The 24692-nt window shown below is 37.1% G+C and overlaps 1 protein-coding gene across 5 annotated transcripts in view; it reads right to left on the bottom strand.

The window, feature by feature from the left end:
• Ralgapa1 (Ral GTPase activating protein catalytic subunit alpha 1) overlaps positions 1–24692 on the bottom strand; it is a 198586-nt gene that overhangs the window by 147706 nt on the left and 26188 nt on the right. For all 5 annotated transcript variants that reach the window (XM_050138855.1, XM_050138852.1, XM_050138853.1 and 2 more), the window contains exons 2-9: positions 21927–22037; positions 21254–21303; positions 18292–18349; positions 12953–12996; positions 12437–12614; positions 9063–9178; positions 2534–2672; positions 1266–1474 (exon numbers count right to left, since the gene is read on the bottom strand). In XM_050138855.1, coding sequence (XP_049994812.1) covers positions 1266–1474; positions 2534–2672; positions 9063–9178; positions 12437–12614; positions 12953–12996; positions 18292–18349; positions 21254–21303; positions 21927–22037 — 905 coding nt within the window. The remainder of the gene's footprint in view (positions 1–1265; positions 1475–2533; positions 2673–9062; positions 9179–12436; positions 12615–12952; positions 12997–18291; positions 18350–21253; positions 21304–21926; positions 22038–24692) is intronic.

Here is a 24692-nt window from a genome sequence, read left to right as displayed (position 1 = left end):
GGGGGCTCCATGGCCCGGAGGAATTGGCCAATCAAAATAAACTCAATGGTATTTTTGTAGACTTTTTGCCTCATTTTGCTTTGTTTGAATTTTTTTATTTTATTGGTCTTCTGCTTGTTTTTATTTTCATTTTGTAGGTGTGTGTGGTTCTTGCTTTTGTTGTTGTTTTGGGTTTGTTTGTATTAAAGATATAGGGTAAAGAATATATAGTTGGGTGGATAGGGAAATGGGAATGATCTGAGAGGAAGCAGGAAAAACGAAAAATGAAATCAAAATATAATTTATTTTCAGTAAAATTGTTTAAATTCATAAAAAGAAATAAGGATTTGACACTTAAGTCTGTGCCAACATTAGATTCAAATAAATGGCATCACTCAGTAAACACACACACACACACACACACACCTACACACATGCTGGGGAAAGCACAATATTAGGGGAAAAGAGAACCTGAAAAAGAAGTGTAAGGATGAAATATTGTTGAATTAAAAAAAAACCCATAATTTAAAATCCTAGTTTCTCCACTGTATAGTTATGTAACATTCATTTATATTTTTAGACTCAGTGTCTGTTGAAAATGGAAGCATTTGGGCCAGATTTCAAATCTGTATTCTTTGACTGCTTAGAATGTAAAAAGAATGAGGTTGGAAGATAAATCAGTAGGTAAACTGATGGTTATGAAAGCATGAGAATCAGAGTTAAATTAAACTTACCATACCCTGAATAGGGAAAAACATCACACAAAGGTTCAGTACTATCTGCAACTTCAGGGATCCAAGGGATCTCCAAACCTATACTCTATGAATAAAGGAGACTATTTTCTATTAAACTTCTGTGGTAATACAGGACTAAAATTACCATCTATATCCCCCAGGCTTTCTTAACTTTTTAAAAAAGAATTTTAGGTATTTATTATACAAACTTTATTTTCCATTAAGAAATTAATACTAATTTTTTTCTCCTTTTTTTTTTCCATTTTTGGAACAGGGTTTCTCTGTTTATCCCTGGCTGTCCTAGAACTCGCTCTGTAGAACAGGCTGAACTCCAACTCAGAGACCTGCCCGCCTCTGCCTCCCAAGTGCTAGGATTAAAGGAATGTGTCACCACAACCCAGCTAATACTATTTCTACAATAATAATGGTTAAAGTTGAGTTATGAGATAGATTTAGTCTCTAGCATGTATTCTAAACATGCTGTATAACTAAGGCAGATGAATTCTGGAAGCCATTTCTAACTTTAACAGCCTTGCTTTATTTGTATATTACCTGAATATTCTTTGGCAAAACTTCACCTTCCATCCCAGGAATATTAGGTCCTGAATGTGGTTTTGGCTCAAGCCAGAAAGAAACCAGCCAACGAATGACAATAACCCGAGCTTGGATGAAAGGCTCTTTTGTACAATATATTGCTTCATTGGTTTCAGCATCCTTCTTTATCATCACGTAATGAGGCTTTGGTCTGATCTGTGGGATATCTATGTGAAAAATAGAAAGCAAAACATAAAATGAAAAATGCAATTACTCTTAGCTAAGCCTACATTTTTAAGCTCTTAGGAGATATTCTGACACTACACTGGTTTTAGAAGTGTTAATTAAAAAATAATCATTTTATAATGTGAGATGCTAGTTAAGAACCTAGAAGAATGAACCATATATTAGACTAATATATAAAAGTATGACTTTTCCAAAATACCATCAATCCCAGCACTCACAAAGCAGAGGCAGGTGGATCTCTGAGTTCAAGGCCACCCTAGTCTACAGAGCAAGTTCCAGGACAGCCTGATCTGTTACACAGAGAAACCTTATGAGATGGTCATGATGGTAATACCTGAGTCTGCTAGTTGCCTGAATTTGCCACATCCTTCTTCAAAATAAATTTTCTACATATAGACTTATCTCTTCCTCTCATATACAGATTGCCCAGGACTATCAAGATTTGTACACAAGACTCTAATGCAAGGCTCCAACAGGTCACTTGGCAAAACCACAAAAAATTGGACAAGAAATTACAAAAATAAACAATTTAACAATTTCTACAATTTGATTGTTTGCTGAACCCTTGAGAAATCGTAGGAAAACAAATTCACAATATAAATTTTAAAGTTGGGCATGATGGCACATACCTGTAATCCCAGCACTCAGGAGGCTGAGATAGGAAGATCACAAACCTGGGACCAGTCTGGGTCTGAGATATTGGGCTATGTATCAAGTTCCAGACCAACTTAGGCAGCTTACCAATTCTGATCAAAATTTAAAAAAGAAAAGAAAAAAGTACACACACACACACCCATGATCATAAAAACATGAGAATTCAATTTAATCTACTGCTAACTCCAATGGATGAGATCCAGAGAGTAAACTTTTATTGAAACCTTTCCATTCTCAGTAAAAATTTGTTGCCACAAATGCACTTTCATTATGAATCTGGGTAAAGAATCAATACAAATGGTCAGTTTTCTGTAAGTAAATACCAACTTTACACTGACATTCTATTCTTATGTGTGTTCTTTTATAAAATTCAGAATTATACCTACCAAGTACAGGATGATATAAACTATTCTCCTTGCAGATGTTTGGGAAAATATAAGGCAAGTAAAACTTCTTAAAATGTGAAAACAAAAATGAAAATCCCCTTTCTTGGTTTTCTTTGTTCTTCCATTCTAAACTTTTTACCTAAAAATAAATGATATTGTTAGAATCATTCCAATACAGAATCTCTTGAATATAGTTTAGCTGTTATAAACAAGCTTATAGAGGTTATAATATATTGAACCTTTTAGACTATGAACATCATAATATATTGCAAATGTTATTCTTCATTTTATTAACATACAAAGTGGTTTCACTACACAATTTTCATACATACACATATAATGTGCTTTAATTATAATCCACCCTTTAAAATTGGTCTATATAAAACTGTATTACATATGCTTTTTAAATTCTTACACTAAATTGTATATTGCAAAATTGTGAAAATGACTTGTTTGGCTGTATTAATGACAAATACAGTAATGCTCTTTCCTCTCTACCTCTTCCTGGATAACTGTGATCAACAACAGAGGTATATATGGCCAGGATTATGTGTGTGTGCATTCACAGTGGTAGTAGGCAAGTGCAGATACCAAAAACCAAGAACAGGAAGCAGGTTATACATGAAAGGCAGCAGCTCAGTGGAGACTTTGAGACTGAGATGTCTAGAGATTGTTCATGCAATGTAAAGTAGAGGAGTAGGAAGACACAGAGTAATAATACTCCATTTTGAACTTCCAGTAAAATGAGAAAGATACCTAAGAAAGGAGTCTGCAAAGGCCCAAGGTAAATTATTGGAGCCCAGACAAATTAAGGAGAATGCCTGCAATGCATGGAAATGGTATTTGGGTAAATATGATCACTTTTAAGAAGGCTAACTAAATACTATATTGAGAGTATGAGACAAGTTTGTCACAAAGGAAAAGATGGACCAAAGGGGATAGATGTGTGTATACATATTTATTCTTTGACTTTAGTCTTTAAGAGGATGCAGAAATAGCAACACTCAGTATTGATAGCAATGAGCAATCCAAGTACCTAGATACTAGATTTCAAGCAGGAGTCTCCAGAGATAGCAAAGGAAAGTAAAAGACAAAACTGTAACAGTAAAGAATTATACTGGAGCACTTTTAATCACAGCACTCAAGATGCAGAGGCAAGTGAAATACTACGAGTTCAAGGCCAGCCTGATCTACACAGGAGTTCCAAGATAGTCAGGACTACATTGACAGACTCTGATTCAAAACAAACAAATTTAATAACTGAAAAAAAGGATCTACGAGGGCGAAAAAAATTATACTGAGGAAGAGCAAGATGGCTCAGTGGGTAAAGGTACTGCCACCAAGCCTGGAAACCTATGTTCAATCCTCTAGGACACACATGGTGAAGAAAACAATCCTGTTCTCTGACCTCCACATTTGCATCATGGGCACCCCTTGCTTCCCTCCAATGAAATAAATAAAAATGCAACAAATTTTTAAAAGAATATTATTACAGACAATGGAAAATAAGTAGGGAAGGGAGAAAACCTTTGCAGATAATTCCTGGCCTACATGAATGTAGAGGCCATGACAGGATTATTTTTCTTTTCTCTTCTTTTTTTTTTTTTTTGTGGGTATGCCACGTTTAGCCTTACATCCTTGGGTTTCATTTGTAATCTGAGACTCTGGTTGTATTAAATTGCCGAGGTGTTTTAAAAAGCTAAAATGACATAACATATCTCATAAGCTTTCTATTGGCATTACGACAAGCTACCACACACATGCTGAATAAAATCAACACAGACTAATCACCTTTCACTCTGTAAAAGGATTATTTTACAATGTTGGCTAAAAAGAGGAAATATTCAAATATCCCAACAGATACACACTTGGCATATACACATAATAAAAAGAAACAACTAATTATGCTAAAACATGAATGAATTTGTAAAGCATTTGCTAATTTGTAAAAGAAGCAGTTCAAAAAAGAATACATTGTGTGAATACATTTTGACTTCACCAAATGAATTCATTTATTTGAAATGTTAAGATAAGCAAAAATATTAGTGTTTTCCTAGAGCAGAACATGGAGTGACACTGGAATAAGAGTCTTAACAGGCTTGAGATTTTATTTTACAAGAGGAAATTAAAATACTTCAAAACTGCATGTAACAACAGCAGGACAGTCCTTAAGAACATCCCACTACACTGCATGTTCCATGTGACAGCTAGACTGCATGTCCATGACAATTCAATAAGCCACACTCAAACAATTACTAGTTGGCAACCATCATGCCTTTAATTCCAGCACTGGGGAGGCAGAGGCAGATGGATCACTGTGAGTTCAAGGCCAGCCTGGTCTACAAAGAGAGTTCTGGAACAGCCAGGGCTGTTACAGAGAGAAAAACTCTGTCTCAAGGGAAAAAAAAAATCCAGCCAAAAGCCTTAAATAGATACTTAAACTATGAGTAAAATTTTGAAGATGTTACATAATTAGAATGTCTTTCCCCCAAATATTGACTGATAAAAAGGAAAAATAGTATTAATAGTATTATCACATTTGAAAAGCCTGGTAGATACCACCTTAATAAAAACATCAAGATCTACACTACAGATGTACATGAATTCACTCAAAAAGACTCAGAGATCTCAAAAATAATCATTAAATTATAAGACTAAAAAATTAGAAAAATATCTTTTTGACACTGAAGTAGAAAAAGATTTTTTTTCTTTTATTCCTTAGAGTATGGGGTGGGGATGGGGTCTTGCTATATAGCCTTGGCTGGCCTGGAACTTACAATTTAGAACACACTGGCATACAACTCTTAAGAGAGCCACCTGTTGCTATTCCCACTGCTGGAATTAAAGGAGTGTGCCATTTATCCTAGCAAGATCTTTTTTCTCCTTGAGAGCAGCATCAAAAATCTGGTTCATAAAAGGAAAAAATAAAAGGCTTGATTTCTTATACTTTGTCAAATTAAAAGGTATCTCTTCTTCAAAAGAAAACAGGGCAGGCAAAGTGACTCTCTGGATGTCTTTCCACACAATCCCAATCATCTGAGTTCAATGCCCAAATGACCGCCAACATTATAAAGTAACTGTGGTATTTCTGTATGACAAAATCTAAAAAAACAAAATGGAAAGATATTGTGAGACAATGGTCTTGTACCCTGTAAAGATGTGAAACTTGTTTTGGTTTAATAAAACACTAATTGGTCAGTAGCCACACAGGAAGTACAGGCGGGACAACCAGAACAGGAGAATTCTGGGAAGAGGAAAGATCCAGTCTGCAGCAGTCACCCAGGTGCATGCCTCACTGATAAAAGGTACCAAGCCATGTGGCTAACACAGACAAGAATTATGGGTTAATTTAAGATATAAGAGTTAATAAGAAGCCTGTACTAATAGGCCAACCAGTTTATAATTAATGTAGGCCTCTGTGTGTTTCTTTGGGACTGAACGGCTACAGAACCAGGCGAGACAGAAACTTCCAACAACAGAAAGACCCTATTGCTGAAAACGCCACCCACTTTGGTTAAAGGTCATAGAGAAATCAGTCTCAAACTCACCAGAAAACTTTCTCCTGTTGGTTAGCTAACATATTTCTGGAAGATATTATGAAGATTGTTGTGAGGAGTGGGAGAAGACTCTGGTGGTCTTATGTAAGACTGGACCCTGAATGTTACAATGTTGAGCTGCCAGGACAGTTATGCCTACTGATGTAAGAACAGACGTGATGTTATGGAGGTAAACAATTATTAGTGGATTAAAGGCCTGCTTCACAGGAGGGAGCTCATGTCTAGTACTATAAACCTGGTCAAAATCCCTTGACTGGAAAGCTCATAGGCCCTAGTAGGGAACCCATGGTGATGTTTTGCTAAATGGTTATGCAGTCAAAATGTTTTCTAAATATTAATGCTTACATACACAGATTTGTTTTACTCTGAATCATGGTCAGAAAAGCTTTTTCTTGCCGTAACAGTTAGTAAAGAAACTAGTCAAAGGGCTAATAAGAAGTGACTGTGAATGCCCAGCCATGGACGGGTCAAAATACATCCCACCCAAGGCTTACAGAACATCACAGCAGAATAGATGGAGAGAATGTAAAAGTCAAAGGATCAAGAAAACTCCAAAGGCTGAATATGTGATGGTGTCATAAAACAAGATTCAATAAATCGTGACGGGCCTACGACTTCAGCATTCCAGAGGCTGAATCAGGAAGATTATGATTTGATACCAGCCTAGGAAAGGCTATGTAGGTAGTTTCAAACTAGTATGAGGCTACAAAAGGAAGGGAGGGAGGGGGGAGAAAAAGAAAAGACGAAAAGAAAGATCCAGCAAATGATAAAACCCAATGTCAAAATTAACTGTATAAGCAATTACATCTCAATTAACCTATAAGGCAGTTTTAAAAACTCATATGATGCATAAACTTTTCAAAAACAAAAAATAATGATGAGAGTAACAAGTGCCCGTAATTACAGAACACATCCTGTGTGTTGTGCCCCTTGAATCTTAGAACTTTGCACTACTGAACGTTTAAATAGAACAGACGGTATTCTATAAATGAGGAAACCTAAATGTAGAATGGTTAGGTAATTTAACAAAAGTCACACTAGGGAGCCATTTTAGGGTTGACAAGAGACTTGACTCTAGAGGGGTTCCCAGGTGTCCAAGAAGACGTTGTCAGCTAGTTTCTTGGGCAGCTGAGGAAAGGGAGCCTGAATGGCCCTATCCTATAGCCATACTGATGAATATCTTGCATATCACCATAGAACCTTCGTCTGGCGACAGATGGGGATAGAGACAGAGACTGCATTGGAGCAATGGACTGAGCTCCCAAGGTCCAAATGAAAAGCAGTAGGAGGGAGAACATGAGCAAGGAAGTCAGGACCGCGAGGGGTGCGCCCACCCACTGAGACAGTGGGGCTGGTCTAATTGGAGCTCACCAAGGCCAGCTGGACTGGGACTGAAAAAGCATGGGATCAAACCGGACTCTCTGAACATGGCAGACAATGAGGGCTGATGAGAAGCCAAGGACAATGGCACTGAATTTTGATCCTACTGCATGTACTGGCTTTATGGGAGACTAGCCTGTTGGATGCTCACCTTCCTAGACCTGGATGGAGGGGGGAGGACCTTGGACTTCCCACAGGGCAGGGAACCCTGACTGCTCTTTGGAGTGGATCAGGAGGGGGTGAGGAGGGGGGGGGGCAGGAGGGAAATGGGAGGTGGGGAGGAGGCAGAAATTTTTAATAATAAAAAAAAATAAAAATAAATAAAAAAAAATAATAAAGTCACTAACAACTAAAAAAATATAATCAGAATTAAAACTCTGCTAATCTTGCTCAGGATCCACATTAACAACATAATATTTGTTTCTCGGGTAAAAGAACTTTTGCATGTGAATAATTATAAATAGTAAAAGTATGTGAAAAGGTATTTTCATCAACTAGAACACGCATATTTCACAACTAGAGATGAGAAATACTTATTGTTTAAGTGTTTAAATGTAAATTAGTTTCCCCTGATTCCTACCCTGTCAGTCACCCTCTTGTTACATCTTGAGAGATTGATCCTAAATCAAGCAGCTGTTCATATTTCACTTAAGCATCAGAAGTGCTGGTAATACTGGCAGGATCAGAAAGTACGTCTGACTACTTGTGTAAGAAGCTCACACACATCTATGATCTACTTCACAGCAGGGTGATAGTACACACCTGCAAACCCAGCACTCAAGAAGCAGAGGCAGGCAGATCTCTGAGTACTGGGTCACCCAGAGCTACACGGCAAGTTCCAGCTTGGCCAGAGATACATAGTAAGACCCTGTCTCAAAACATAAACGGAAGACTCTACTTCATGGGGCTGGGAAGGTGGCTCAGGAGGTGAAGTGCCTGGAAGCATGAGGATCTGAACATGGATGTTAGGTTCCCAAGGAAAAACTGCACTGTGGCTTGCATCTATGGCAGGACAGAGGGGCAGGTAAATAGATCCCGAAGCTCAGTGGTCAGCCAGTTTGGCTGAACTAATGAGGTTCACTGACAGAATAACAGATCCTGTATCAAAAAGAAAGGTGGAAGACAGTTGATGGCAATCTCTAGCCTCCACACACAGGTGTGCATGTACATGCACACATGCACACACACATAAAAGAACCTACTCCATACACATCTCTGACTTGTGTCCTCTCAGCCTCCGCTCCTGTTGCCCTGCCCCTCCTCAACTGTAAGCTCAGACTCTTTGTCTTTCTGTGCATGGTGCTTTATCACAGGTTCTCTGAGTTTCATAATCAACTAATGATTTTCATTTGAGGAAATGTCAGTAACATATATCTTCAAAATTAAAAATTGTGTCACTATTCAAGAAAATAAGCAAATATCTACTATAACAAAGTAATGATAAAAGACTGGAAAATTATTCAGCAGAATGGAGAGTATCTTTTCATAAGGAGAAAAAAGAAGAGAAAGAACACCAGGAGGTTCTGGGTGTGCATGCGAGTAAGCACAGAGAAAAGGCCATGTGCCCATGCAGGAGAAAGATGGTAACATACCTGAATTACTATATATTTTAAAAGTGCTTCAAGAAAATAGCTTGTGAGGTCTTCTTGTCCTTTATCTCCTGACTGCGGGGGAACAAGAGGGGTGACTTCCTCTATAGTTACTTGAGCTATCCAAAGACAAAAAAAATTGTATAATCATAAGACAAACTGCATTATACATTCTACAAAAATATGACCAAATAAAATTTAACAAAATAATTAAGCAATGAAAACTGCTCTTAAATTTTTCTGAATATTTTATGTTGAAATATATCTGAGTATAACCTGGCAATCTATAATCATTGTAAACTTGAAAACTGGCTTTTTGTGAATCCATGATTGAGAGGAAATTGAACAGGGATGAGCAGGTGTGTAGTGATTGAGGATGCAAGGGCCTCACTGGAGAAGATTCACATTGGGAGTGTCAATTACAGGTTGCCACAATACGATGAGAAACATTACTACATAAAGTTAGCATTCTGATTATATGTGAGAAATCTGTGTTTTACTTTTCAGATATTAATTCACTATAATGAATGCTGTTGCAAAAATAAATAACAAATAAATAAATATTAATTAATTAATTAAACCCACAGTTAGCAAAATGTTCTCAAATTTCCCAAACAGAACAATCAGTAACTGGTTATACTGCCCAAGTTAGTAAGCCCACAACAAAGGTATTTTTCAATTCTAAAATAATACACAGTATGTCATTTCTACACCCATTTTAAAAACTTACTATTTAAAAGAACAACCTTTTAATATTTGCACCCTGTCCTCACAGAGTAGTACCAGTGTTTTATTTTACAAAGCTATAAGCCCCCATTTAAGACCCAACAACTTCTAAGCAGCTATAGAGGAACGGACAGGTAGCTCTGTAAACAGCTAAACTTCTATCCTTGGGATTGAAAGAGGGCTCAGCACTGTAGAGTGTGTACTGTTCTTGTTTGCCCCAGGTTTAGTTCCCAGAACCTATATCAGGTGGCTCAAAAACCACTGGACACTCCAAGTCCAAAAGATCTGAGACCTCTTTCTGGGCTCTGTGGACACCTATGTGCAAATGGTACACAGACAAGTAGACACACATACATACACACAAAAAATTAAAGGAAAGCTCTAATTTTGTTCTCAGAAAGAGAATGCAAAATAGTTGGTCAAAATGCATTTGAAACTAATGAAAAAAAATGAAAGCTAGATCTAAAAATAGAGACAAAAGGAAACCTACAGATGGGATGGACAGCAGTGATCCAAAAGAAAAAATGTTCAAGGAACATTGGTTGAAGACTTCAGAATGACGTGTATGTAAATAAGCAGATGTAAGTGGTCTGTTTAAGCTGGTATATTTATAGATTTTTATGCAAACTTGGTTTTGTTTCTAAAATTTTATGCTACAAGTACAGTTTGCTTTGCTATAAAAACCTGTAATTTTTAGAAATATATATTACAATAATATGTAACATCCAATTGAGTACAAGTTATGGACTAAACTGTGTACTCCCAAAATTCATTTGCTGGAACATGAACCCTCAATGTGATTGTATTTAAACAGAGAGCGTGTAAGGTTATACTGAGGCTATTAGGGTTCAATCCTAAATGTATGAAACTGGATATAGGGAGTGAAGAAACATCAGAGGGTTTTCTCTGTGTGCACAAACATGCAAATGCACTAAGGAAAAGATCATGCAAGCACACAGTGAGAGGGTGCTATATGTAAGCTGAGAAAAGGCTCACCAGAAAGTGGACCTATCAGCATCTACTGTGAGCTCCAACATCCAGGAAATGTACTTCTGCCTGAAGCCACTTAGTCTGTGGTAGTTTGTTATGCAGCCCTAGTCAACTAACACAGCAACATTTATCACAAATGCTTACTAGTACAAGAAGAATATGTTTAACAACAACAACAAAAAAAACCTTTGATATTTAAGTAGAATACTAAAAGGAAAAAAACTAAAATGTAAAGAAAAAATAACATCAGAAAATCTTAGGGCTAAAAAGGACAAAGACTCACTAGTGAAAAAAACAGAAGTTAAATAACACTTTTAAAGTCACAAATTAAATTTAAAATAAAAAAGCAACTTTTGATTTATAAAATTTTACATGCAGCAGTTTATAGTCACTGCACAAAGAAAAGCACACTTCTGTTTCTATGTACACATAAGCTAATTCCCGCATACAAAACAATACACAAGAATAGAAATTATAAATTAAAACCAGGAGTAGTATCCAATACCTCCCCGCAGGAGAATCTTGTTTTTAAGGTCATCTTTTACTACATAGGGAATTTAAGGCCAGCCTGAAATATATGAAACTGTATCTCAAAAAAACACAGCAAAACATGATGTGAAGAGGTCTATATTAACCCTAATATGGTTCAGATGCTCTGATATCTAGGACTTGGCTACCAGAGATAATGTCCTTACCGGGACTGGTTAATTCCTAGAGATAGTGATTGACTAACCTGCTAATGATGACTCTCAGATACAAACCACTCGGTCTAAAGACCACGCCCCCATACAGTCCTCTATACTCTTGAGTCAAGGGTATTATTTTCCTGCCTTGATCACTTTAGGGCCAAAGATTAGACTAGGGACCACCTTTTTGTATGAAAACCCACTTAAATTATTACACTAGCTGATTTTCACTTGCCCTTACTGACTTGCTACTTCCTTCCATGAAACCACAGTAAATTCTCCTGCCCACAATAACTTATGAACGTCTGTTCCCTCTGACTAACCCTGACCATTCATGCAAAGAGAGCTACACACATACATTGTCTACATAGGCCTATAGCATGGAGTGTGTATCTTGGAAACTAAGTAGCAAAGTACGGTTCCAACAGTTCTCTTAACCTGCAGGCCTCACCAAGCTAGAGTAATTCCAATTTACCTTATAAACACTGCCTCGAAATACCATGTACCATAACTGTACAGACATTTGACATTAAAAACAAAAACTATACAGAGGGCTGCAGAGATGTCAGTGAGTAAATAGCCTACTCAACAAATATGAGGACCTGAGATCAGATCACCAGCACCTACACTAAAAAAAGATTGATATGGCCTTGAAGACCTGTAACCCCAATACCATGGGGCAAAAGCAAGTAGACTGCAGGGGTGGGGGATTACCGCTAGGGAGTACAGTTGGAACGGTGAATTTCAGACTCAGTACGGAGAAGCAACTGAGGACGATATCCAGCTGTCAATGCCTGACCTCCACATGGCCATCATGGGCAAGTACACTTGCACACATGTACATATACTACAAACATTTGTGCACCAAAATACTACACATACTGCATACTACACAAAATGCATATAAATGAACACGTTTTTAAAAAAGAAATTCTACAGAAAACATGCTGACAGATAACATCTCATCAATCTTACTTTCTTGAAGGTTGAGTGGAGGATTAATAAGATTATCTAAAGTTCGAGGTCCATATTCAGATTGTGGTGCTGAAAACCCAGGGATCAAGCATGAAAACATCCAGAGTTGTTCTTTGCTGCAGTTATCCTGAAGAGCTTGCAACCATAGCAAGAAGAGACGAACACCTTCCCGTCTGATCTAAAATAAAATAAAATGAAATACAGTATTTCTTAATGGACATACTTTCTTGCTCCTTAAAACAATTTTTAGAATGCTATTTTGTTGGAGAAAGAAAAAGACAGGATGGAGAGTAAAAACAGATACACCCAGGACATCTCTACAACTCCCACTATTTTGAAATCCTCCTGCTTCCAGCTATTCAGTGCTGGGGTTCCAGGAGGGCGTTATCACACCTACTTTATGCAGTTCTGGGGACCAACTCAGGGCCCTGCATATATTTAGCAAACACTCTGAGTCACCCCAGCCCTTTTACTCAGGGTTTTTTGTCATAGAAAATAAGTATAATTATATTATACCTTTAAGGAGTTTCCTGTGTGGAGTAGTTTCTTTAAAATCAAACCTGAAAAGAAAAAACATGATTTTAAATATTCTTATCTTCTTATATATTTATAAATGTCAGAGTTCTCGGTCAGACTTGAAAACACTTTTAAACAAGTCCTTGGCAATCTCTAAATTGTTCTTGGTGACTTTGGTAAACCCTTTGATCAAAACTGAGATCAGAGGGGCATATAAAAAAGTCACCTTTCAACACAGTTAAACATGTTTACTTTATTGACAAAATTTGATCCTAAAATTTTGCTTAACACAACAATCTATCCACCTCGTATTTATGCTGAAAATATAAAGAAAATTTTGCCACTAATAAAAAACTACTGTAAAAAGGTTTTAATTAACCAAAGAACATTCATTAATTTCACTATTTCCTAATAATTATTTTCATTACAGTAACATCCAGAAACAAATATTCACTATGAACAAATCCAAATACAATATTATGTTGGTTATTATTTAAACATTTATCTTTGTTTTACTTAACCATACAATGGCACATTGAAGCTTAAATCATTTTCTTCCTTTCTTCTCTAGAGAAAAGCATTACATATGTTTTGGAATTATCACTTACAAAAATATTTTTATATTACTACTTACTTATAAACCTATTCATTTCTTGGCATCAATCACTTAAAACCTTATATAAAGGGTATCATATACAGTAACTCATTTATAAGTTATTTCTTCTTATATCTAGTATTAATTTTTCAAATTTATCTACACTGGTCTATGTAATTCTAGATAAATCATGTTTAACTACTTTAAAGTTTATCATTATGTAAATATATTAAAAATGTATCTAATTTATACAAAGACATCTGGCTTACTTTCAATTTTCTGCCACTATCAAGACTACTATAACAAATGTTATAGTTATTCATGACTGTTACAATATGACTTTTCTTAGACATATAAACTGCAGTAAAATCACTCACTTTCAGCTTTACCAAATGTTAAGAAATTTTACAATATAATGAAAATTAACAATACCAAGCAGTATGTGACACTGCTCTGGTATGTGATGGCAGCATGACCCAAAGACAGACTCCAACATTTGATAATTAATTAGTGTTAAGTTTTTATGTTTCCATTTGATGTTTTCTGGTGACAATAAATGTCCTTTTGTCTGTCCATTCAAATTTTATTCAATTGTTTATTATGTTCTTTTATAATTTTCAAGTGGACAAACCTTTGTAATTTAAAGATCTGTATTGTTTTTATTTACATGTGTTTGTGTCTGTGTGAACAAATGCCACGTGTGCAGGTGCTGTTGGCAGCCAGAAGAGGACATCAGTATTCCCTTGGAGTGAGTTGCTTGCTGTGGGTGCTGGAAAATTGAACCCGGATCCTCCAGAACAGCAGCACATCTTCTCATCCACTGGTTCATCTCTCCAGTCCTCAAGTTTTTGCTTTTGTTTAATATTAACAGTTCTATGTGTGTGTGTTTGTGTGTGTGTGTCCTACTAATTTTCTGCCAGCTCTATAAACTGGAGCTATCTTTTCTCAGACCAGTAAGTTATGTTTTTGTTGGGGGAGGAGTATTCTTTCACATACAGCAAATGTCTTAAAGTTTAGACCAGGTTCATGGCTTTAGTCCCAACACTAGGTAGGTAGAAATAGAAGAATTAGGAGTTCAAGACCAGTCTCAGCTGCAGATCAAGTAAGAGGGCAGCCTAGGCTTTGTGAGACTGTATCTAAAACAGCAAAAAGCAAGTGTCTGCATATTTGTGTTTATGTGTGTATTAATTTCCCTATGACTAACACTTATATTTTAGGTGTATTTTCTTTTTATAAAGAAATCCTTGACTTTAGTACTACAAAGATAAACCAAATACTTCTTTCAAAAACTTATGAGGTGGCAGGAATTGGTGTTTGCTTTTATTCCCAGCACTCGGGAGGCAGGCAGAGGCAGAAGGATCTCTGTAAGTTCAAGGCCAGCCTGGTTGACAGAGTTCCAAGACAGCTAGGACTGTTATACAGAGAAACCTTGTCTCAGAAAAACAAGAAAACAAAACAATAGACAAACAAAAATAACAACAACAAAAAAACCTTGTGAGGTGTTTTATTTTTTTTTTAATTTTGGATTTTGGCAAGGCTGGCCTGGAGTTTACAACATAGTTGAGGCTGGCATTTTGACAAATGGCTTCAAAAACTATGTGAGGGGGATAGACATATCCTAAAACTGGACTATGAGGACTATTTTCTAAAAATATTGAATTTCACTTCAAAGAATAAATTTTATCTATGCAAATTGTATATCTTAATGAAGTTATTTTTTAAATCAACTACAGTTACATTTTCTTTCATTAATAATTCATAAAGCCAAGAGCTTGTAGGAATCATCTGAATGACAAAGAAAATCACCATTTATGAATTTTCACAAGTTATATACATTTTTGGAATACGATTAATTATGACAACTAGGTAACATAAAGATCTTTTGGTGATTAAAGGCCGCAGTCCTCAAGAAATATCTAAGGATCTCTGTAAGCTGGGCAGGGGTGGAGCACCTTTAATCTCAGCACTCAGAAGGCAGAGGCAGGAGAATTTCTTGAGTTCAAGACCAGCCTGGTCTATAAAGCTAGTTCCAGGATACAGCCAAGAATACACAGAGAAACCCTGCCTCTAAAAAAAATACCAATAAATAAATACAACATTAAAAGTTCAACATTATATAGAAATGGATAAAGAAATACATTAAAAGTTCAAATGTCTCAAAAAAAAGTTTTACAAAGACAATCATCAAACAAAGACAATCTTCAAGAACAGTTTCATGATAAGGAAGTTCAAATAAAAGTTCACTATTCTTTTGAGCACTTTGTTATGTGCTCACTGGTAATATCTTTTGTGTAATGTATATTAAAATATTTGGACACCTTTTAAAGCTTGTCTTTTGAATATAGTATGCTGTAATGCAAAAATAATTTTTAATTTGGGGAGGGCAGTTCTGCGCTCTAACCCATGCCTACTTGTATGCTAGGCATACATCCTATTGTTGAGCTAAAGCCCCAGACCAATCCTTAAAGTTCATTTTATCTAAGATTGTGATTTTATTCATTATATCAATATTCCCCCATCTCTGTCTAATATTCCTTTATTTTCCTGGGATAATTTGAAAAAGCTTCTATTTGCACGACTAACCAAGAAATTGAGGCCTAAATAAACCTCTGATTTTCCTTTCTTTTCAAATTTTATTTTGGGAATTGGACGATGGCTCAGTGGTTAAGAACACTCATTCCTCTCTTCAGTTCTCTGAGCCCCCTTCAGGTGGGTTGCTCATTACCATCCTTAGCGTTAGTTCTATAGATCTGCTGCCTTCTTCCAGCCTCCATGGCACTTGCATGCATGTGGTGCATATAGAGACAAGAAAGCACATACACATATACACAAGATTTTTAAAAATTCATTTTTATTTTTAGTTATGTGTATATGTTTGTGTCTAAACAGGAATGTGTGCATGTGAGTGCAGGTGCCCCGGGAGGCCAGAAAAGGGTGACAGATTCCCTGGAGCTGGAGGCACAGCTGTAAACTATCTGAGGTGGACGCTGGGAACTGAATTCAGGCCCTCTGTAAGAGCAGCAAGCACACTTAGCCACTGAGCCATCTCTCTAGACACTGTGACTCTCTTTCCAAATACAAACATACAAAAATTTCTAAGAAAATATAATCAGTTGCGTTCTGGCTCAACAATGTAGACATAAGGCCATTTACTCCCTATGACAAAGGGCATGAAAATCTCCAGCAACCAAGGCAGACAGTGAAGAAGCACTGACTACTTACTTGCTGATCCCTTTTTTAACCAAGGGGGTTGGAAATAAGTCTTATAATAACAGCTCAAAATCCCTGTGGTTATAATTTGAATGTAGCAAAACCTGACTTCATTATTTTAGCTTGTTTCTTGAAAAACAGAAAGTCTGTTTTCTCCTACTTGGACTCCACAGTAATCTACAACATACTCTTTCTTTCTTCTTTTCAGCTTTTGTTTCATGAACTAGACAGCCATATTTTGATCCTTCAAGCAACACTAAGCTTAACTCCAGTCCCCCTGCTTTGTTTTCAAATTTGGGGCTGTCATACATGGAGCATATGCCTGTAATCCCAACACATGGGAGGCAGAGGCAAGAGGATCATGGATTCAAGGCTTGTCTGGACTACATAGTGAGAATTTATCCCAAAATTACTTCAGTAATCAAAGGCTGAAGCAGGAGGACTGCTGAGCAGTTGTGCACAGCTGAGGAGCAGCTCATGCTACATGACAAGCTCTAGGACAATCTGGACTATAATGTGAGAGACCCCACCACAGAAAACAAACAGAAAAGCCAGAAGACAAAGCTTCATAGATTCTCCCTTTTTTGCATTGCATTTCTCTCCTATTTCTGATTCACAAAGATATTTATCTTGAGTTGAAGCCTGCTTCTATTTTTAAAAATAATTCATCATCATTGCTAATGCATTCAGAGTAAAGAGGTAGATAAAAAACACAGTATTGTGTGCCAAGTCAATATATGTGTGTATACACACACACACACACGCACACACATTCTCCTCTCTCTCCTCTTCCTCAACTCATCTTTTTCCCCTCCTTTGTATGTGTTTACAGGAAACTGAACCAGTGCCTCACATGCAAACCATGAGATCTACCACTGACCATTGGCCCTTCATTTAAATTTTAGTCTTAGATCCCCAGTCTGCCTGTGTATTTTCTTCTCTATAGTACTGAGGATGAAATCTAGAAGCTTACATATTCTAGGCAAGCACTCCACCACTGAATTATATACCCAGCTCATTCTTCACTCTTTCATTTTTAGATGGGGTTTTGCTTGCCCAAGCAGGCCCTAAATTTGTGATCCTCGGGCTTTGGCATCCTAAGTAGCTGGGATTAGAAACCTGTGGCACTACACCTGGCTCACCCCTAAATTCATGTATGTACATGCACACATGTGTATGTGTGTGAAAAGTGGAGGCCAGAGATTAATATTGGTGCTTTCCACCTCATGTTTTAAGACAGGGTCACTTACTGAACCTGGAATCTGTGGTTTTAGCTAGACTGGTAGGTCAGAGAGGCTCAGTGTCTGTCTCTACCATGGCACTGGGGTTACTGGTATGAATGTGGCCACCTTTGGTTGCCACCCTTGACTTTTTAGACCTGGGTGCTGGCCAGCAAGCACTTTACCTACTGAGCCATGTCGCTAGCCTCTTATAGTCTGTTTTCAGTAAAACAACCATGAACTCATTAAAAAAATAACTGATAAGCCATTGTATAATTTATTTCAGATGTGAAATATATATTTATATTACTTACCAATACTATGAAATTGCCATCGCTGATGAATTCTTTCTGGAAGAAGTTGTAAAATTTTCTAAAAATCAATATAAGCAAAATAAAGAATGAAATCAAATAATGAGTCAATATATTGTGAAGTATGAAATATGAAGGCCACGTGAAGAGCTTCTTATGTTAAAGTACAGCAAATACAAACTAGTAAAATAATTGAACTTGCCTACGCAAAAAGTAATAAGCAATATTAAAGAAATTCTGGAAGAGAAAAATGAATAAAAATTATCTTTAACCGTGATAAAAAGTAAGTATGTTGTCCTTTTGATGGCTAATCTTAGTTGTCAACTTCAGTGGATCTGGAATGAACTAAGAAGCAAGCATCTGGGCAGTCCTATGAGAGATTTACTTGAATCTGGAAGACCCACCCTAAATTTAAGAGGAGCAAGCACACTCCAAGCATTCTCCAGGACACTTTTAATCTTCCCCAAACATTTGTGCTCACTATTCCACTTACAAGCGCCTCATGTAGCAACTTAAGGTAGTTTACCTACCAAATAAAATCAGGTTTCAAAGAATTCAAGACTAGTGAAAATTAATTTCAGAGTATTAGTTACTGTTTTCTAGTACCTTGTTTTGTTCTTCTTTTTTCTGAGTCAGGAGCTCACCATGTAGCCCAAGCTGGCCTAAAAATTTATAAGTCTCCTGCCTTAGCCTCACAATGGTTAGAGTGTAGGCATGCACCACCATGTCCAGATACATTCATTCTTAGAAGAGCCTACTCTACATAGGTGACTGACGTGCTCATGAACTCCCAGTTCGCGCATTCCTCCCGTCTCACTATTTGTCCCCCCTGAGTAGCGGGACTGCAGATGCACAAGCATCTCAACTATGAGAAATGGGCTTTTATGCTCTCTCTCTCTGATGTCTCTGAAGTCATCAGCTCTAGTCTTGGCTTTCTATCGGTCTCTAACGTCTCAGTAAAGGCAAGAATATTTCTACGACTATTTCCTCTGATAACAGTTATTTTAAAATAGGGATGAGAGGGACATAATTTCTGAATGTGCTAAAAATAGAAACAAATTTTAGCAGAGCTTATCTACCTCCAAACAATGCTTTCTGTTTATTTATAAATATTTTTCCAATCCAATTCAAAGTGATATAAAATAACAATTTAAAAAACAAGGCTATTTTGTTCAAATTTATAATGAAAAACCATTAGAGTAGAAATAATGAGCTAGGTGTGGTGGTATATGCCTTTAATCCAAACACTTGTGGACAAAAGACCAGAAGTTCAAGGCCAGCCTGAGCTACTTGTGTTGTATAGCAATTTCTTCCCAATTCAAACAGTCCATCATGGAGGGGATTAAGATTCAGGAAGTTCTAAAGTGATTTCTTTAAGGCACAGGAAATAAATAATTCACAAGTCTCAGAAAGTCCCTGAAACTTACTACATACACCCTCCTCCCCAACCCTAAGACTAAAACCAACAGTAAGGACTGCTAAGGAGAGATTTCCCATATGGTGCCCAAAGCTCAAGGGTTCCAACTTTCTGGAGTCATCACCCATGCTGTGGTGGGCTTTCAGCTGTCTCTGAGTCAGTCATGCATATTCCTGTAAACCCAATAAATTCACTGGTCCATAAAATTAGACTTTAGTGCGTATTGCTTTGATTTTTCATCAGTTCTCTATCTGGAGTGAGTAAATGTTTGTTCACATCCACAGGAATAGTATCATACAACACTATAAGACCCTGTATCAAAACGAAATGATAAAGCCTGGCATGGTGACACATCCCTTCAGTCTCAGAACTTACGAGGCAGAGGCAAGCAGATTTGTGTGAGTTCAAAGCCAGCATGGTCCGCATAGCAAGTTTTGGGCCAGTCAGGGCTACATAGTGAGACCAGCTGTGAAATAATCCTGTACACTGTGAAAATGTGTTACTCTCATTGTTAATAAAAAAGCGGATTGGCCGATAGCTAGGTATGATTTTCAGGACAGAGAGAACGCTGGGAAGAAAAAGGGCAGAGTCTGAGGAGTTGCAAACCAGACATGGAAGAAGCAATATGGGAAGTTCATAGATGAAGTAAATGAGCCTCAGGCAGCACAGAGATTAACAGAAATGAGTTAGTTTAAGTTATAAGAGCTAGTTAGTAACAAGCCTAAGCTATCAGCCATACATTTATAATTAATACTAAGGCCCTGTATGGTTATTTGTGGGGCAGTTGCCAGGACATAGAGAAACTCCACCTACAGAGACTTTGTCTTGAGGGAAAAAAAAAAAAAAGCAAAATAAATAAATAAATGATAAATCACCTAGGCAAAGATTCTAGAGGTTAAAATAATTGTGTAAACTTTATAAAAATTAAAATTTTCATTTTGCAAATATGCTATTAATTTTGCGTCGTCAAAAGCAAATACAAAAGCCGGGCGATGGTGGCGCACGCCTTTAATCCCAGTACTCGGGAGGCAGAGGCAGGCGGATCTCTGTGAGCTCGAGACCAGCCTGGTCTACAGAGCTAGTTCCAGGACAGGCTCCAAAGCCACAGAGAAACCCTGTCTCGAAAAACCAAAAAAAAAAAAAAAAAAAAAAAAAAAAAGCATATACAATTTTGTCCCTAGAAATACATTATGCTTTAATCATACACAAACTTAGATACATTTTTAAGTTATAAATTAAGTTCCGCAGAAAAGCTGGCAGATTAACTGTGTTTCATTATGTATCTGATAATTTTAATATATTTCTTCATATGTTCCCAGAATTATTTTTTTGTAAGATTTAAGTTAACAGCATTCTCCTTGCACGTATGCCTGCAGGCCAGGAGAGGGCACCAAATCTCATTATAGAGGGTTGTGAGCCATCATGTGGTTGCTGGGAATTGAACTAAGGACCTCTGAGGAACATCATTGTTCTTAACCTCTGAGCCATCTCTCCAACCTCCCAGAATTATTTTGGGAAAGTTTAAAAGGTATGATTCACAGTACTTACCTCAAAAATAAAAAGTATAGCATCTAATTCCTCTCTTTGAGACTTGTGACCTGAAACATTTTTAACAGAAAAATACTTGAAATATATCATTTTATACTCACTGTTAACAATACTTAATGAACTTAAATATTTCAATCCCTGGGCTTTTCTTCAGAAATTCTTTAGGAAAATGCGAAAGCATAGCCTATTTATTATACAGACAGTATTACGGCCCCTCTCTCCTTCTTTAGCATAATTACTCTAAATATGGGTTCTAGGTCTGGGGGTTGGGAAGACTACACTTAACATGTACAAGGTCCTCGATTCAATACCCAGGATAAACATAAAGATTTAGGTTATACTAACATCTAATAACAAATCATATATTGTGGGTTCTAAATGAGATTTGAACATGAAAAACACTTTTCCTATTCAAACATTCCTAGGGCAAAACAAAAAAAGGTAGGTTGAGGAAGCCTGACCAGAAAAATGCAAATATTCTAAGCCTTCACAAAGCAATAAGGATAGTCATACACGTATATTGGTTTCCTTTCAAAAGCAAATTTTGATAGTATAAGAAAAGTATCAAAATAAAACATTACTAAAATTCTAATGCCTAGATCCTCTTTTAAGTTAATGCTTATGACTAATAGAAATATAAACATACAAGTCATAATATATGTTAATATCTTACCTTTTTGTTTAAGACTAGCTTCAATAGTCACAAAATTTTCAAAAAACACATAGTATATATGTGAAAAATGTTGGTCAAAAAACTGTTTAAGGTCAATAGATTCTGCATTCTCTGAAAAACAACAACAAAATAGTCCTTAACAACTATTCCACCAAGGTTAAATGGTCATTAGCAAACATGCACAGTGCCAAATTGATCAATGTCAAAGATCTGCACCAGAAATTCTATCATTTTCAAATATACGAAACAAATGTTTATATAACTGCATCTTTATTTTTGCAATTTTTGCCCTTACATATTTAAGTTTTACATATGGGTAAAGTTATCATAGTCTTTGTGTTTTAAAAACAATCAATGTGAAACTGGGTGCAATGCTGCACAGCTGTAATCTCAGCTACTCTGAAGGCTGAAGCAGGATGATCAGGACATCAAGGCTAGCCTAAGAAGCAGAGTGGGACCCGGTGAAGATAGACAGAAACTGACTGACTGACTCAAAATCTAGTGCTCTATTTTGGGGATGGAGATGGAGAGTGCTCAGCGATTAAGAGCACTGGCTGCTCTTCTAGAGGTCCTTCAATTTCCAGCAACTACATGGTGCCTCACAACCACCTATCACTGTAGTCCCGTGAGATAGGATGCCCTCTTCTGGTATGTAGATGTACGTGCAGACAAAAACACCCACATACATACACAATACGGAAATAAATAAATCTCTAAAATAAGATCTATTTTTTAATTCCTGGCTCCAGCTTTTCTATTATCTTCCCTAACAGCTAAAGAATTATTATGACAATAATTTATAATAATTTAGTAAATAAATAACCTAACAACAGACTTTGCTAGTGAGCATTTGAGGATTATAAAACTTGAAACACGAACTGCTCAAGAATTTGTCAGTACAGAATACAAACAAAATATACAATTATATGCACAAAAGAAAGTTAGATTAAGAAGTTGAAATGAAAGAACCATATATGGAAATTCAAAACACAGAATTACATTCAAAGTTTAATGAACTGCAACTGCTGCCCATGTTCTGCACAGCTATTCTGTATAGTCTCCATTATAAAAACTACCTGTTACCTGAGTATAAGAAAAAGTCATAGAATACATCTATTTTGTGAATATGAAAATAAAAAATTTTAGACAAGTATGATCAAGGAAAACATTTTCCTTTTGAATAAACTTAAGAACTATGAACTGAGAAAGAAATACATTATAGTTACCTCTAAATTTTCCAATCTTAAAAATACAATGTCCCAAGAGAAACAAGAAAATGTGAATAACAAAACAAAAACTCTAAAGCACATGTGACTCAACCCAAGACTTCCCAACATATTAGGAGCTGAGATATTGTCCCTCAATTTCCTTCCCAGATGGCTGGCTATGAACAAAGCCTGGAAGCTGCACAGTGGGGTAAGCCTAATAAACAAGTACTGAAGCCAGGCAGAATGACGCACTCCTGAACTTCCAGTGGAGTTTAAAATGGGAAGATTATAAAGTTGAGGCCAGTCTTGGAGCTATATAGCTCGATCCTGACTAAGCAGGGGAGATGGGTCTATCCAAATTAAGCTGATTTTGTTGTTCTTGTTTACTTTAAGATTTATTTTTACCTTAAATAATGTGTATACCTATATATCTGCAGAGGAGGACAAGGGGGAGTATGTGCATATGAGTGTAATTGTCTATGGAGGCCAGAAGAGGGCACTGAATTCCTTGGTACTGGAGTGACAGGCAATTATGAGTCATCTGGTGCGGGCACTAGGAACTGAACTCTGGTCCTCTGCAAGGGTATTACATGCTCAGACCTACTGAGCTACTTCATTAGCCCCTCTATATTTATATTTAAAAATACAATAGCAAGCAAAAACTCTGATAAAATGTTTGATAGTCAACTAACAAAGTTTACATAACAGAGGAAAAAACAAGGACAAACTAGATAAAATATAAGAGGTCTTTGTACATTTAAAATCTTCCTCCCTCCCAAAGAGACAGCTCAGCATTAAGGATATGTGGTGCAGTTGCAGAGAACCCAAGTTCAATTCCTAGTACACACATGGCAGCGTATACCATCTATAATTCCAGCTCCAGGAGCTAAAAATACCCTCTTCTAGTCCCCACAAGAATTAGGCATACACAGACAGACGAGCAGGCAAATTATTCATACATTATATAAAATAAATAAACCTGGAGTCTCCTTCTGAGATTCCAGGATGCAGGATCCTATTTCAGACTGTGGTCAAGGTTAAAGTTAAGAGCCACCTAGGACTGAGAGGGCCTGAGGAAACAAGCTCCACCGGGAGCAGAAGCCAGGAGCAAATCAGCGATCTCCACCAGAACAAGAGTGGGGCAGAACCTAGGACAGAGAGCAAATAGCTTCACAAATAGCTCCACCGGGAGCAGAAGCCAGGAGCAAATCAAGTCCTGGGAGTCAACCAAGTCCTGGGAGCCAACCCAGTCCTGGGACACTGGCGGATCAGGGTTGAGCTAGTAACCAGATCCAGAGTCAGTGATCTCCACCAGAACATGTTCAACTCCAAGCCAGGGACTTCTGCAGGAGGGGATCCAGACCAGGATGTACAGAAACAGGGCAAAGCTGGCAACCTAGGCCAAAGTAGGCCTGAGACAGCAAACTGCAAGTGAGCAGAGCAAGGCACCGGAGCGCTGAGCTATCTCCAGGAACACCGAGTAACCTAGCGGTTAGAACTGTGACACTAACTGTACCACGAGGAAAACCATCTGAGCTTTGGATTCACTGGTGCCTAG

This window comes from Alexandromys fortis, unplaced genomic scaffold (genome assembly GCF_014885135.2).
Source record: "Alexandromys fortis isolate MF-2015 unplaced genomic scaffold, M_Fortis_MF-2015_v1.1 scaffold_35, whole genome shotgun sequence".
NCBI lineage: Eukaryota > Metazoa > Chordata > Mammalia > Rodentia > Cricetidae > Alexandromys > Alexandromys fortis.
The sequence above is the reverse complement of the archived record's forward strand: the minus strand, read 5'-3'. Positions and strand labels throughout refer to the sequence as shown.